General features: G+C 34.1%; 2 protein-coding genes across 5 annotated transcripts; one reads left to right on the top strand and one right to left on the bottom strand.

Moving 5' to 3' along the window:
* Positions 1,179-8,566, bottom strand: LOC109358767 (aconitate hydratase, cytoplasmic-like). The gene is made up of 20 exons (XM_019603200.1): positions 8,299-8,566; positions 8,110-8,214; positions 7,475-7,635; positions 7,296-7,388; positions 6,928-7,113; positions 6,678-6,839; positions 6,345-6,489; positions 6,106-6,248; positions 5,966-6,022; positions 5,795-5,874; positions 5,610-5,685; positions 4,694-4,879; positions 4,457-4,524; positions 4,211-4,329; positions 3,928-4,049; positions 3,496-3,594; positions 2,922-3,401; positions 2,348-2,446; positions 1,949-2,191; positions 1,179-1,482 (listed from the first exon to the last, which is right to left on the bottom strand). The coding sequence occupies exons 1-20, from the start codon at positions 8,531-8,533 to the stop codon at positions 1,414-1,416; spliced, it is 2,928 nt and encodes a 975-aa protein (XP_019458745.1). The 5' UTR covers positions 8,534-8,566; the 3' UTR covers positions 1,179-1,413.
* LOC109357697 (autophagy-related protein 8C-like) lies at positions 12,081-13,866 on the top strand. 4 transcript variants are annotated; one of them, XM_019601711.1, is made up of 6 exons: positions 12,081-12,145; positions 12,332-12,378; positions 12,966-13,021; positions 13,106-13,158; positions 13,395-13,513; positions 13,604-13,866. In XM_019601711.1, the coding sequence occupies exons 2-6, from the start codon at positions 12,342-12,344 to the stop codon at positions 13,699-13,701; spliced, it is 363 nt and encodes a 120-aa protein (XP_019457256.1). In that variant the 5' UTR covers positions 12,081-12,145; positions 12,332-12,341; the 3' UTR covers positions 13,702-13,866. The 4 variants fall into 4 exon arrangements, with proteins under 4 accessions (XP_019457256.1, XP_019457255.1, XP_019457254.1 ...); XM_019601710.1 differs by having other exon boundaries at positions 12,084-12,127; positions 12,330-12,378; XM_019601709.1 differs by having other exon boundaries at positions 12,095-12,163.

The raw sequence follows: 14,226 nt of genomic DNA, 5'->3' as shown, positions 1-14,226 counted from the left end.
ATCGCTCCCTACTTCTTCATCAACATCTGACTCATCATTGTCCGTACTCTTGTGTTCTGATAAGAACACTCATATTGGACCTATTATTATTAGAACCATTTGTGATAGGACTAGCATTCATGAGGGGTTAAAATTATATTGTGATAAACTTAACTTTAGCTACTAGGTGCTTTTCTTTTGTCTTTCGGTTTGTACTTAACTCTTTTAATAATAGATGTTTATTTCTTGCTTCCAAAAAAGATAAGAATGGTATAAAGTAATCATATATTTAATAGTGTAATATCTATCCTTGTTGTTAGTTTAAATATTTATATAAGGTGAATATATTTTCCACTATTTTATTCATATTATTTATATTTAAAAAATAATGATGATTAAATATGAATAGATTATATAATGACAATCAAATATTTTTACAATTTCTGTGAATCATCTTTTTTCTATATTTAATAGGATATGAATAAGGAATAAAAAAGAGAGAGGGAAGGAAAAGGTAGACAAGGAAAAAATGGGATTGGTGTTGAATTTATAATTTTCAATGTTTAAATTCTTTCCATAACAAGAATCATTGTTTCAGTTGTTAATTACATGAAATTAAAATATAGTTGATTAATAAATTCTCAATTTTGAACCTTCGCCCAAGAAATTGCAATTCACAACTTCAATCTTAAAGTAATTACAAAAATCGCCTCCACCATTTATAATACAGCCACCGTTATCACGCTACCCATCTCTCATTATCATTAAAATTGTCGTTGTACTCTTGCTATTGAAAATTTGAATTTAGAATTATAATTGTAATCATATATTTTATTTTTTATAACTAAAGCATAGAATTTGATTCCGGAGTAATTTCTATTTTAGAGAAATTGGAATACTGGGCTATAATTTTAATTTCATGCTCCAAAGAGACCCTTTAAAAAGTATACAAAGAGTGATTAGTGTAATACAATAAATTGAAAAAAAATCATGCATAATTTAAGAAAAAGAGAAGTCTATCCCTATTTTAAGACATCACATTATCGCAGCACACAAAGCTTTGAACAAAAAATATTATAATAATGTGGGATGAAGGACAGATTTTAAAAACAAAGTACACTAAACTTTATCTAGTTAATGATTAATATTTGGTGAATACTAGTTTTGTTGTTCTTAATTGATAAGAAAAGATTGGAAGTAAAGTGAAGAATATTGACTAGGCATAGTTGACGATGGTTTATAGAAAATGCAATTCTCCCAATTTTGTTATGGGCATATAGATGACACAAAATAAGAAATCTGGAATGAATGTACTGAGTCAAGGTTTACAGGCCTAAATATAAACACCTGACAGTGTCAAAAAATTGCATCCCTTAAGAAGGGATGGTTTCCTATTTATTTCCTCTCATTTTATTACCACTTCAAATGTATACTTCACTGCTTAATGAGGTTTCTGATGACATATGGAAGTATGCCTCCATGGTTGAAGTAAGCAAGTTCCACCTGAAAATGCAACCAAGTGTTACCATCATGGGTAGATGCTATTGCTACGTATATCCCTCCCCATATCACACTAAGTGGAATCCTATTGCATTGGGCATCTATTTCTTATACTTTATCTAAAGCAATGTTATAATAACAAGAAGCTGTGAGAACCAAATTGAAAACAATTCAACAGTGATTAAAATGAAAAACTGACATATGCAGACTAACTTGAAAACCAGCTTCATGTATAGAGAGACTAAAAGTATAAAAAATGTGACCTAATGCATTAATCATTAACCTGTTAGGGCTAGGGGCTAGGGAGGGTACCAGTCTTTACCCTCATGGATGAAAAGACTCTTTTTAGGATTTGAACTTATTATCACAAGACACCTTACCATTGTAGCAAAACTCATCTCTAGAGATCCAAAGTAGTTTAAGCAACAAAAAAAGTAAATCATGAATAAAGGAAAAGCTTAAAAATCACCTCGGTGTCAAAACGAGCTGTGCAGGTGAAAGACTTTCCAGTATCAGTTGTGACAGTGACGTCTTGGCCAGGCCTTATCTCACTGATTTTACTTGGGAGGTCAATGGTATAACGTTCATGACCAGTCAAGCCCAGTGAGTCAGCATCCTCACCGGCTTTGAAGCAAAGAGGAATTATACCCATTCCTACCAAATTACTGCGATGAATTCTCTCAAAACTTTTAGCTATCACAGCTTTGACTCCCTGTCATAAAAAAGGTAGACAATCAAGTACATCCGCAATATATTAGTCTCAACATGTTAAAAAGTGAGAGATTGAGATAAATGTATATGGTGTCAAATGTGATGTCCAAAATTTGTTGTGCAAATAACAAAACTCGTAAGTTATAGAGAAACTCACCAATAGCATGGGACCCTTGGCAGCCCAATCTCGGGAACTTCCACTACCATATTCGGCTCCAGCCAGCACAATGGTGTCCTGCCCTGAAGCTTTGTATCTCTGACATAAGAGAACACAATTCCAGGGGTTCAGAAACTTTAAAGAGCAAAAATTAATGACTGTCAATCATATTCTCTGGTACGAAGGTGTCTACCAATTCTCGTATATCAGAGGGAAAATGTACTTTATGCACTACTGTACTCAATGGATTGATAATTTCAGAGTAGAAAGCTTTGCGATGCTTACAATATTTTGTTATTAACTATTTGAATAATAATGACAGTAGTGAATAGATGCACAGAAACATAATACTTCACATCGTAGTAACCATTTTATACTTCACAAGTTTTATTTTGAGCAGAAAATTAAGCTAATCCAAGGTCATACTTCGTGGAAAATTTCTTCAATAATATGTTCAAAAAGCAATTTAGGAAAGACTACACCAGAAAATATAACATAAAATAAGCTATGCTTGCTGGTCAATTTGTTCAAAGGCAGTAATAAAAAGGATGCCATAGGTTAGGACATTACTCACCATTGCTGCATCGAACACAAAAAGTTTCTCCCCCGTAGGAATGTGAACTGTCTTCGGTCCAACTTCCCCATTCAACAGCTTATTGACAAGGCGAATGTTGGCAAAAGTCCCCCTTGCCATCACCTCATCATTGCCACGGCGACTTCCATATGAATTGAAGTCCTTGCGTTCCACCCCACGCTCCAGAAGGTATTTTGCAGCAGGACTGTCCTTGTTAATGCTTCCAGCAGGAGAAATGTGATCAGTAGTTATACTGTCACCAAAATTCAGTATGCAATAAGCATCTTTCACACCATGAGCTCCTGGAGGATCCATGGTTATACCCTTGAAGTATGGAGGTTCATGAATATATGTTGACTTGGGGTCCCATGAGTAAGAGGTGTCTGTAGGAACTTGGAGTTGGTTCCACATAGGGTTACCCTTGGTAATAGCTTCATATGTACTTCGGAACATGTCAGGCAACACACTGGATTGGACAGCCTTAGGAATCAAGTAAACCAAAGTTAATTTTCCATACAAATTGCCAAATCTCAAAAGTATGTTACATGTAATAACAAAAGTAGATATCATTCACCTCTGCAATTTCATTGGTGGAAGGCCATATATCCCTCAAGTAGACATTCTTGCCATCCTTCCCTGTCCCTATTGGCTCCTTTTCAAAGTCAATGTTAACCTGGAAATTTGAGCAAAAGGTATGTGACGAAAATGTACATATAAAAACTGCATGAGTCCACAACCAATTATCATTATGTGTAAGTCGAGATGTAGACTTCTCGATGCGTATTTCTTACAACAAGCCAGTAGTATTTATCAAGCCGGCCCCACCTAGTGGGATTAAGGTTTGGTTGTGGTTGTTGTAAGCCCTTAGTATTTATCAAACATATCTTAGGATATTAGTCAAATAAGGGATTAGTCTTTACTGAGACATTAAAATCAGACAATATGGTAGAAGCGAGAACCAAAACCTTTTATATAAACATTAGAAATATGGATTAGGTAGACATACTGTGCCAGCAAGAGCATAAGCAACAACTAGAGGAGGCGAGGCAAGGTAATTAGCTCTTGTCAAGGGATGCACACGGCCCTCAAAATTACGGTTCCCAGATAACACAGCAGCCGCAACAATGTCTGCATGAGAACAGATAAGAATTAAACCAGTGGAGCAAATTTGAAATTGAATATGCTTACAAGGTTATCTAAAAGTTATAAACAATTGTGTGTGAAACTGTGAATTGCACAGATATCAGCTGAAGTTATAGAAATTGTATTTGATATGATATTTCAATCACCATTTTCTGAGATAGCAGAAGCAACTGATTCGTCCACATCCCCTGAATTGCCAATACATGTTGTACAGCCATATCCAACAATATTGAAACCCTGTTCATTTAAATACTTCTGCAGGCCACTGCCAAAATGTATAAACAAATCCAAATTTTTAGTATACAATTTTTCCTAAATTGTGCAGACTGCAAAGGGAAGTACAATATAATACAAATTGCAGGATTAGTATTCTAATGAAAAGCATGAAATACCTCTGAAGCAAATACTTTGTAACAACTCCTGAGCCTGGGGCAAGACTTGTCTTTACCCAAGGCTTGACCTGGCAAAGAGTGGAAGCATGTATGTTGACTATCAAGAAGAGGACAACATAAAGGCACACAATTTGTCGCTTTTATTGATGACGAAAAATAGACCATAGCAAAGTAAAGACATCATGTAGAAAAAGTATTACAATGAAAATATCTGCTGTGAGAAGATTGGTGCCTAACCTGCAAACCTAGCTCATGAGCTTTCTTTGCAACAAGACCAGCACCAAGCATCACACTCGGGTTTGACGTATTTGTACAACTTGTGATTGCAGCAATCACAACGCTGCCATGCTTGAGCTCTGCTGGCTGCCCATGGAAATCAAATCTTGCGACTTTGCCTTGTGCTTCTTTTGGAATACCAAATCCCTGCATTCAAAGAAAACGTTAAGGAAGTGAACTGCCCCATTTTTGTCTTGAGTTCACATCAAGCAGCAGTAAATGAAAAATGGACAATTATGATATTGCAATGTTTTGTACAACTTTAAACAATCAATATGGGTAACAACAAACAACAACGGAGCCTTAATCCCACTAGATGGGGTCGGCTACATGGATCGAACGAATCCATAATGTTCTACCATATATCTTAGAAAAAGGTATTCTAATTATTATACAGAAATCTGGGATCCAGGCCCAGTGATCATATGAAGTAATAAAGGATCAATAAAGGTGATAGGGATTCGTTTTTAGGAAATAGGACTAATTTCAGGTAATATAAATTTTGTACATCCCAGTTACAAGAAACAAACAACTAGATTTTTATATGGTTCAAGTTTGCAAAAAGAAAGTAATTTAATTTTCTAAAAAGTGAACCAATTTGTGTTAGGTGCAACAATTTCAGTTTTGCATTTCACTGACCATTTCAGGCTTATTAGTTTGACTGACACTTAAGAGACACAAACTAAAAGGGATAACAAAATGAACCTGATTAGAATTTATCACAAAAACAATCAAATGGATAGCAGAAAATAGCAGTTTTGCTTAGAACAAATGGTCAATAGCTAATTCAAGATATAATTATTAACTACGAAATCATCATTTCTTCATATAAGAGCAAAACATGAGAAAACTATTTTAATATCAATGCAATACTAACCTTAAACCCAACTTTGTTATCGAGACAAGCAATCCAATCAGCCTTCATTTCTTTCAATGGCACCCGATCATGAGGTCTGGAAAGAGTGTCATTCAATGTTATCACATAGATGATAACATAAGAAGTTTTTTAACCCACTTTGAAATACATGAGAAGGCAACATGTAAAAGTGTGCAGTGTCTTACCTCTTTGGTCCAGAGATACACGGCTCAACTTCATCAAGGTTCAATTCAAGATAGGAAGAATAAACTCTGTCTTGTTGAGGCTGCATTTAAGGAAAATAAATTAGCATTCTATCCCCCTCACATATATACACATTTCATTAAGGTGTATGTAGGATATTCAACTAGCATTACCTCATTGTAGTCAACGAACAGGTTGTTTGCCCTGAGATAAGCCTCAATCATTGTCACCTATATTCGGTCAAAATGAAGTCGAAGTAGTCTTAGATAAGCATTTCATATAATCAGCAAATCATAAATAAGTAGATACTCACGGTCTCATCACTTCTTCCAGTTAATTTGAGGTATTGTAATGTAACATGATCAACAGGGAAGAAGCCCATGGTTGCTCCATATTCAGGAGACATGTTGGCAATGGTGGCCCTGTCAGCTAACGATAATTTACCCATACCATCGCCTATAGAACAAAAACATGAAAACTGGTAATTAGCAGGGAAAGGGAAGCACATATTGAGAAGGAAAAAGGAGAGGAAACATTAGAGAATTTAATTACCATAAAACTCAACAAATTTCCCAACAACACCATGTTTCCTAAGCATTTGTGTCACAGTTAGAACCAAGTCAGTTGCTGTAACACCATTGCGCAAATTCCCAGATAAATTAAACCCAACAACACCGGGTAACACCATGCTCATTGGCTGTCATTATCATAGCACACATCATTAGGTCATCACAGTAGCTAAACTACTTTGTGTGCTTATTTTGAGCTAAAGCATACAAACATGTAATTGTAAAGAATAGGCCACCAACACTCGATATATTTTTTATAGAATCATCATTCATTCATTACATATAAAATTATAAACTAACTCAGAAGTTAATGCACCTGGCCAAGCATTGCGGCCTCTGCTTCAATACCACCAACACCCCATCCAGCAACTCCAAGCCCATCTATCATAGTTGTATGTGAATCGGTCCCCACCACACTGTCAGGATAGAGTAAGCCCTCACTGTTGAAAACAACCCGTCCAAGATATTCAAGATTGACCTGGAATTCAAGATATCATAAGTCCCAAGTATCATAACGGAATAAATTGCATGAAGTCATTTTGAATGTCTGCTTCTTCTGAACTTGCCTGGTGTACTATACCAGAACCTGGAGGAACAACAAGCATATTACGGAAAGCAGTTGAGCCCCATTTAAGAAAAGCAAATCTCTCCTTGTTTCTCTGGAACTCAAGCTCCATATTGGCCTGCACTGCATTCTCTGACCTTGCAACATCCACTTGAACGGAATGATCAATGACAAGATCAACAGGAACCTGCCAACAATGAATCCCCAGAACCACAAATATATTATAAAAATCAAATATAAGGAAACAAGCTTCACACTCCTAAGTCCTAACATAAGTCTAGCTGAAAGTTTGACATGACTACTACCATCAGCTCATCAATGACTTGACAGAGAACATAAGCACAAGAAAGTGATAAGGATGATGCATACCAGGGGATTGATCTTGTTAGAATCACTGCCGAGCTTATTCATAGCATCACGCATGCAAGCCAGGTCAACAACAGCTGGGACTCCAGTAAAATCCTGAGCAAAGGAAAAAAAGTTAGGAGAATAAACCATATTACTGAATGTCACCCATCTTTCATTGTATGCAGAATTGAATGGGATACCTGTAGGAGAACACGAGCAGGCTTGAAAGGAATCTCAACTTGCTTTCCAGAAGTGATTTCCCAGTCAATAATCTTCTCAACATCTTCCTTAGTAACTTGGAAATTGTCACAATTACGAATGGCAGATTCAAGGAGAATTCTGATAGAGTATGGTAACTTATCTGTCATCCACCCATAAAGTTGATACCATCAGGCACATGGCAACAGAATGAAACTACATTAACGAAGGGAAATGGAAGACTCGTAAGATGGCTCTGAAGCCTTCTCTCTCCATTCCTTCCCTTCCAAAACCCAACTCACAAACTGACCCTTAAGATTATTATCAACAACAACCAGATAAATTTTGGCAGAAATGTTTTTGTGAGAAGCTGCAAAAATCCGAGTTCTCCTAAAAGATGAATTTTAGCTCTTTTTTTCTTCTTTCAAATAAACATCTTCGGTAAAACCCAACCAAACATGCATATAAATGACAGAAGTGATTTGTTTAATAACAAAATACATTTTAAAGAAAAAAAAATAATGTAATTAAGTTCAGAGGAGGTCATAATAGTTGTGGTTAACTAAATTATAAGAAGAAAAGATGATGAAATAAAAAAAATGAAAATAAAAAAGAGGAAAGTAAAGTAGGGAAATACCAACTCTAGGGTCGTTAAGAGAAGGAAGACTATAGAACTTTCCAAAGTCGCCACCACCAGGCTTAGGAAGATTCGTAAGATTTCCCTTGAAAGGATTTTCAGTGGCTGCAATAAATAAATAAATAGAAATTAGATAAAGAGTTGAGAAGACATAAGAAATGAAGTATAGTAGGGAAATGAAGAGGTTACCGTTGGTAGCGATGGTGCGATGGAAGCGTTGGATGAGGGGAGGAAGGGTTCTGATCTGAGCACGGAGACTGAGAGGTGAACGGAAATAGAGAGGATTGGTAGAACGTGAGAAAGAAGAGATGAAGGAACGAGAAGATAAAGAAGTGGTTGTTCTAGAAAGAGAAGAGAATAATCTAGATCTTATTGAAGCTCGAATGAGAAGGGAAGAAGCAGAAGAAGATACTGAAGAGTACATGGCTCAGACACAGTGTATTTGTGTGTGAGACACGATTAGAAGAAGAACAACAACAACAGTAGTAGTAGTATATATAAAACAAATGGAACTAGGGCTGCGTCCAGGTTTCTAGAAGACAAGACCAGTTTGTGTTGGACTAATATTTATTTATAATTTATGAACTCATACTATTTTGCATAAATTAGTTAACTTAATTACTTAATCTCACAAAATAATTTTAATTCAATCGGTGAGTTTTCTAGCATTCAAATTCCATCTACCAACTTATAAAATTTTAGGTGGTTTATCGGTTTGTTGTGACGAATAAAAATACAATTTTGAAGTTCCGAGGAAAAAATTCATTTCTATAATGTATGTATCTTTAAAATGTATTAGTCTCATTGTGGAAAAAAGGACACCTTAGTGAAAACAATCTGGATTAAAAATTGTCTAAAAGGATGTAGTTGGTAGAAAAACTAGGCTTTCATGTAATAATAAATGGATTTTTACTTAATGACCGTCCCCACTTTTCATACCACTTATGTGTGATAACTTTATTAATTAAAAAAATTATTTAAGTTAAAATTATAATTATTAAATATTTTTCTGTTTTATCATACACATGCAGCAGAATAGTGAGACGTGTTCCCTTAAAATGTGCGTGGAATATACTTAGGTTCCCCTTTCTTCACTGTGCAAAGTGGTTAATGATATTTAACACAACATGCTTAGAACTCAAGCAGTATAGTAGTATATGTCTAAGCACCACATGCTCCATGGAATTCTGCATGGGCACATATGCACGTTAAATATTGATTCGTTTTCATTTTTTCTTAAGCACTCCTAAAAAAGAGTTTAGGTCTAATATATGAGCAATTTTATATTAAATCCTCCACTAAATCTTTACTCCAATATAATAATATATATCATCTATAACTCAATCATTAATAAATAAAATATTATTTTATAGGATATCAACTATACATAATATACTCATGGGTTATTGTCCAAGGAAGTGGAAGGGAATAGGCAAGTTTTGCTGCCAGGTGGCAAGTGGGTGTTGTAGGTCATGTAGTAATAATTATTATTTGCAGTCCATTAACCAGAATCGCAGGTTAGTCACATAATAAGCTATGCATCATACTTCATATGTCACCATCGAAGGTCCATGGTTGTGTGTGAAAAGGTTTCAAATGTTCTAATACTGTTCCGCCACCAAAGTTGACCGAGCATTAAGAATTTTATAACTTCAGCTCACGTTATTTTTTTAAATATTTTGATAGAATAATTGCAAGTTTTCCGCGAATAAAAGTAAAATAATATGATCTAACCTTATAAGTTTTTCAATAAACAAAATTTTAATTTGAGTTGGATCTTATGCACGCATTAAAGTTGGGGCCGGGGTACTTATATGAATAAATAAAGTGTTTATCTGATGGCGTTCTTTTAAAGTTATACCCTTCCTTAATATATTCTTCAATTATCACAACTAATGGAAATGGTTCGAAGTAGATCAAAACTTATAAACTACTATTATTTTTCAAATCTTATTAAAATGTTAATAAAAAAACAAAAAAAATCCTGAGAGGTATGTTTCCAAGACAATTCTCCCAATACTTGAGGAGTCAGTGATCTTAATAATGAAAGACGAAATTAACCTCCGCAGAGAATGCTAAGATGTTTCCATTTTGTTTGTGAATAGGTACATTTCATTGGTGAGGAAACATCATATTTTGTAAAGTGTTATGGGATCATGACACATGGTAGATATGCTCCTAATGTGGGATATAAGATGAGAAAGGCTTCCGTGAAGACGAAACTATATAAAGACATTCAATAATATTTTGACAACATATTAATATTTTAATTCTAACTAATTTTAATCTTAAATGATAGCATAAAAAAACCATAACATACTTGTATTCAAATGAAAAATAGAAGTGAAAGAACAAATCACAAGTGAAAAATAGAAGAAAAAACAGAGCACCTTCTCTGTTATGTTCTGAATCTTTTTCTCCTCTGCCACCCCAAATCTCCTTCTTTTCAAATGTGCTTCCTTCTTTTACACTATCAATTTGCTTCGACATGGTTTTTAACTTATGAGTGGAAATTTGGAACAATGTTTTGAAATATATATATAAAACAATGAATTTGAAAAGCAGAGGAGATGTGCATCTCAGAAGCCTTGTTTTCCAGAAATGGGTTGTATTGTTATGTATTGGAAGTTTTTGTGCTGGGATGTTCTTCACTAACAGGTACATCATTTCTCTTCTCTATCTTATGTCATGTCATGTTCTTTTTTCTACCAATTTTTGATAGAAAATTGCTTTGGTGGTCTTTGAGATTTTGTCCATAGTTTTCCAAGTTTTATAAGGTTTTTTCATATTATAGATGACATTTTCAAACCATTATAAAATAAAAGATATAATTAGAAACTTGTTTTCAAGAGCTTAATTCATTGAGTTCTTGGTATTTCTTCTGATTTATATGGATTCGGTTCCTTAAGTTCAGTAATATATGATATGATTCTTAAAGCTCCTCTATTGCACAAAGTAAAATGGCCCCCATGTACTTAATTATATGTATGACTCCAAGATTTTATTAATGATTTCACAGTCAAAGTATTGAAGTGATGTGATAAGACCCATGATTGATACAAGATAGTTACATAGTTGGGTATGCTCTAAAACACGAAATGTATTTACTTTTTTCATTTAGTAAAATTTGAGTATCAAGTATTAAGATTAGTAGAAGGGTCAATCTTGTAGATTGTGAATGGAAGGCTCAGATAGGAAACGTTTGTGTAGCTTCATTTGATTGGAGTTGCAGTGGAATTTGCAGGTCTACTGAGAGGATCAAAGAGGTCCATATGAGATGTGGTGAATGTGAGAAAGCTTCGTGGAGTGCTTCTTTCTAGTTCTTAGCATCTTTACATTTCAACTGCATAATATAACCATGGCAATGAAGCAAGGCTGCATGGATTTCTTTTTCCTTTTCTATGTATATTTTTGAGAAGTAAAGAGAATTTTTCATTTTACAAGATAAAGATAAAGAAAAAAGAAAGAGAAAGAGAACTTAATTTGGCACGGTTTAGTATATAAGTCCACAAGAGAGAACAATTGATATGAGCTTCAACACTTGATATGTTTCTCATGGTTAGTTCCTACAAAATTTGGCTACTTATGGACTTTGACAATTGTTACTATACATACAAAATTGAACACAATGAAAATCATGAAAATCATAAAAATAAAAATTATTCTTTCATGTTGTAATGGCAATTGACACTCTACAATGATGTAACGCTCAATATATTCATGAAACTGAGAAATTATATGTTAGTATATAATATCCATTCTCTGATATCTTCGATAGATATTAATAAATAAAGTTGTGCTAAAATCGTGCATAAAAGACATTCTTTAAGAAATATACCAAATAAATAAATCAACATTCAAAATAAGTTTAATATCTTTGGATATGATAAAAAAAAACAATTGTCTAAACACATTGTAGATAATAAATAGGAGTAAGAAATAATTAAAATATAAGGATTTGCAAAATTGGAAGAAACGGTGTGGTGTATCGTATAGTAGAGGTGGAATCGCTACACTGAACTATTTCCAAAGAGGGGTTAGGGATTTGTAATTTGTAATTTGTAATTTGTAATTTGTTATCCTTATTATCTCTCTCCTATCACCTTTCCTTATTAAACAATGATATCTATTATGAATTGATTTCTTTTCGTTTTTTAATCGATCTCTGCCTTAATAACAAACCCTAATCGTGATTTATTATATCACATCTTTTGTTGTGCAGATTTGTTGTCATGGCTAAGGCTTCATTCAAGCTCGAACACCCTCTTGGTTCGTTTTTTCCTCATTTACTCTTCTATTTATTTTATTTCCCTCTTTCTCCATTTTCCATTTTCTGCCTTACGTTGGATTTTGTATTACATAAAGTTAGGTATAGTCCATCATCATCATCATCGACTGAACTCTATTCCATAAAGTTTGAATTTTGGTTCATATTTTGTGCCCCATTAAAAGGGACATGATTTTAGAGAGAGATACCAAGTTTACACAATAAAAAAAGGAAAACTTTACCAAGCAAGTGAACCTTTTTTTCGCCTCCTCGTTTTAGTTTTTGTTAAACAATGACATAAGATTTTGTTAATCTGATATGTTGCTTCCTGTGAATTGCGGATTAGTTGCTGGTCTCATTTGTTTTTTAGAGTTAAATAGTTTCTGCCAAGGTTTTAAATAGTGGTTGCGAACTTGCGATACCACAATTGACGATTGTTGGAAATTGCTGTTGTAATTGCGGTCGGGTGTGGTTGCAGAGACAATTTAAAACCTTGTTTTCCTCTAAATATCATATCTAAGTACACATAAACTTGTTTTCTTTAATCCATTATTATATCCAAGAATCCAACTTATGTTCGATGTGCCAGAAAGGAGGCAGGCTGAAGCTGCTCGCATTAGGGAAAAGTATCCTGATAGAATTCCAGTAAGATTTGTGTTCTGTTGTCTACATATGTCACAATAATTTAACTTCTTGGTTAGTAGTTTTCTATTGATCTTTTGGGTGTAGGTTATTGTTGAAAGGGCTGAGAAGAGTGATGTTCCGGAAATTGATAAGAAAAAGTAAGTTTCTTCTAACTTTTGTAAGTGGTAAGTGTAAGTATTGGCATAGTTTATGAGCTCTGATTTTATTGTCAAGTATTATTACATGTTCTTCTAGAATGAAACTTGAAATTGTTAACATTTAATTTTACTTGAATTTATTGCAAATTGTTGATGCTAATTTCCTCCATTCATGATGATGCCTTTTATCACTTTTAATCCTATTCATTTATGTCGTCCGTGTTGTATGATTATAGGTATCTGGTTCCTGCTGATCTGACTGTTGGCCAGTTTGTTTATGTGGTGAGAAAGAGAATCAAACTTAGTCCTGAGAAAGCCATCTTCATCTTTGTCAAGAACATTTTACCACCAACAGGTAATTTATATGGATTGTTTTTGTTAATATCAGTGTTACTTTAGCAATATAGTTGATTGTGAACTGAGTTTTAGGTTTCTGTCGATGCAGCGGCTTTGATGTCCGCAATATACGAGGAAAATAAGGATGAGGATGGATTCCTGTATATGACATACAGCGGGGAGAACACATTTGGTGTCATGATCTGAAATGTTAACCAACTGCAATCACGTGAATAGAACTTCCTGAAGGAAATAACTAATGTGTAGTCATCTCAGTTGTATATCCCGTCGTTCGAACTATTTCTCTATGATGTGAACCATAACAATCATTATGAATACTGCAACCAGATGAAAATGGCCTAATGTTTCTATCTAAATTGCATGTTCATCAAGTTTTTATTATTTTCACCCACAAAATCACCATACAATTCCTGTTATATCATAAGTAAATTAATTTTGTTCCATCTTATGTGCCATCTATGGATATTGGAAATCATAGTTTATACACTTTAGCTTGTGAGTCAACAGAGCTTAGTAGATAGTATTATCACGAGAATACATTTTTTTATAACATGCTTCCTTTTTAGTTATTTCAATAAAATAATCAGTGAGCTTGTTTTAGCGTATTTCAATGTTGTTTGAATAAACCCTGAAATCAGTGTTTTTGTACCCCAAAAAGAGTTTTATATGCACACGATCTAAAGGCTTATTTGTATTATTTTTGGAGAGATA

This window comes from Lupinus angustifolius, chromosome LG10 (assembly GCF_001865875.1).
Source record: "Lupinus angustifolius cultivar Tanjil chromosome LG10, LupAngTanjil_v1.0, whole genome shotgun sequence".
Taxonomy (NCBI): Eukaryota; Viridiplantae; Streptophyta; class Magnoliopsida; order Fabales; family Fabaceae; genus Lupinus; species Lupinus angustifolius.
The sequence above is the reverse complement of the archived record's forward strand: the minus strand, read 5'-3'. Positions and strand labels throughout refer to the sequence as shown.

Excerpts from the sequence above, each read along its gene's own strand:
- LOC109357697 (XM_019601711.1), top strand. The coding sequence starts at position 12,342 with ATGGCTAAGGCTTCATTCAAGCTCGAACACCCTCTTG. Across the intron at positions 12,379-12,965 it reads CAAGCTCGAACACCCTCTTG|AAAGGAGGCAGGCTGAAGCT; the intron begins GTTCGTTTTTTC and ends TCGATGTGCCAG. Across the intron at positions 13,159-13,394 it reads CCGGAAATTGATAAGAAAAA|GTATCTGGTTCCTGCTGATC; the intron begins GTAAGTTTCTTC and ends GTATGATTATAG.
- LOC109358767 (XM_019603200.1), bottom strand. The coding sequence starts at position 8,533 with ATGTACTCTTCAGTATCTTCTTCTGCTTCTTCCCTTCTCATTCGAGCT. Across the intron at positions 8,215-8,298 it reads TCGCACCATCGCTACCAACG|CCACTGAAAATCCTTTCAAG; the intron begins GTAACCTCTTCA and ends TATTTATTGCAG. Across the intron at positions 6,249-6,344 it reads GAAATTTGTTGAGTTTTATG|GCGATGGTATGGGTAAATTA; the intron begins GTAATTAAATTC and ends TTTGTTCTATAG.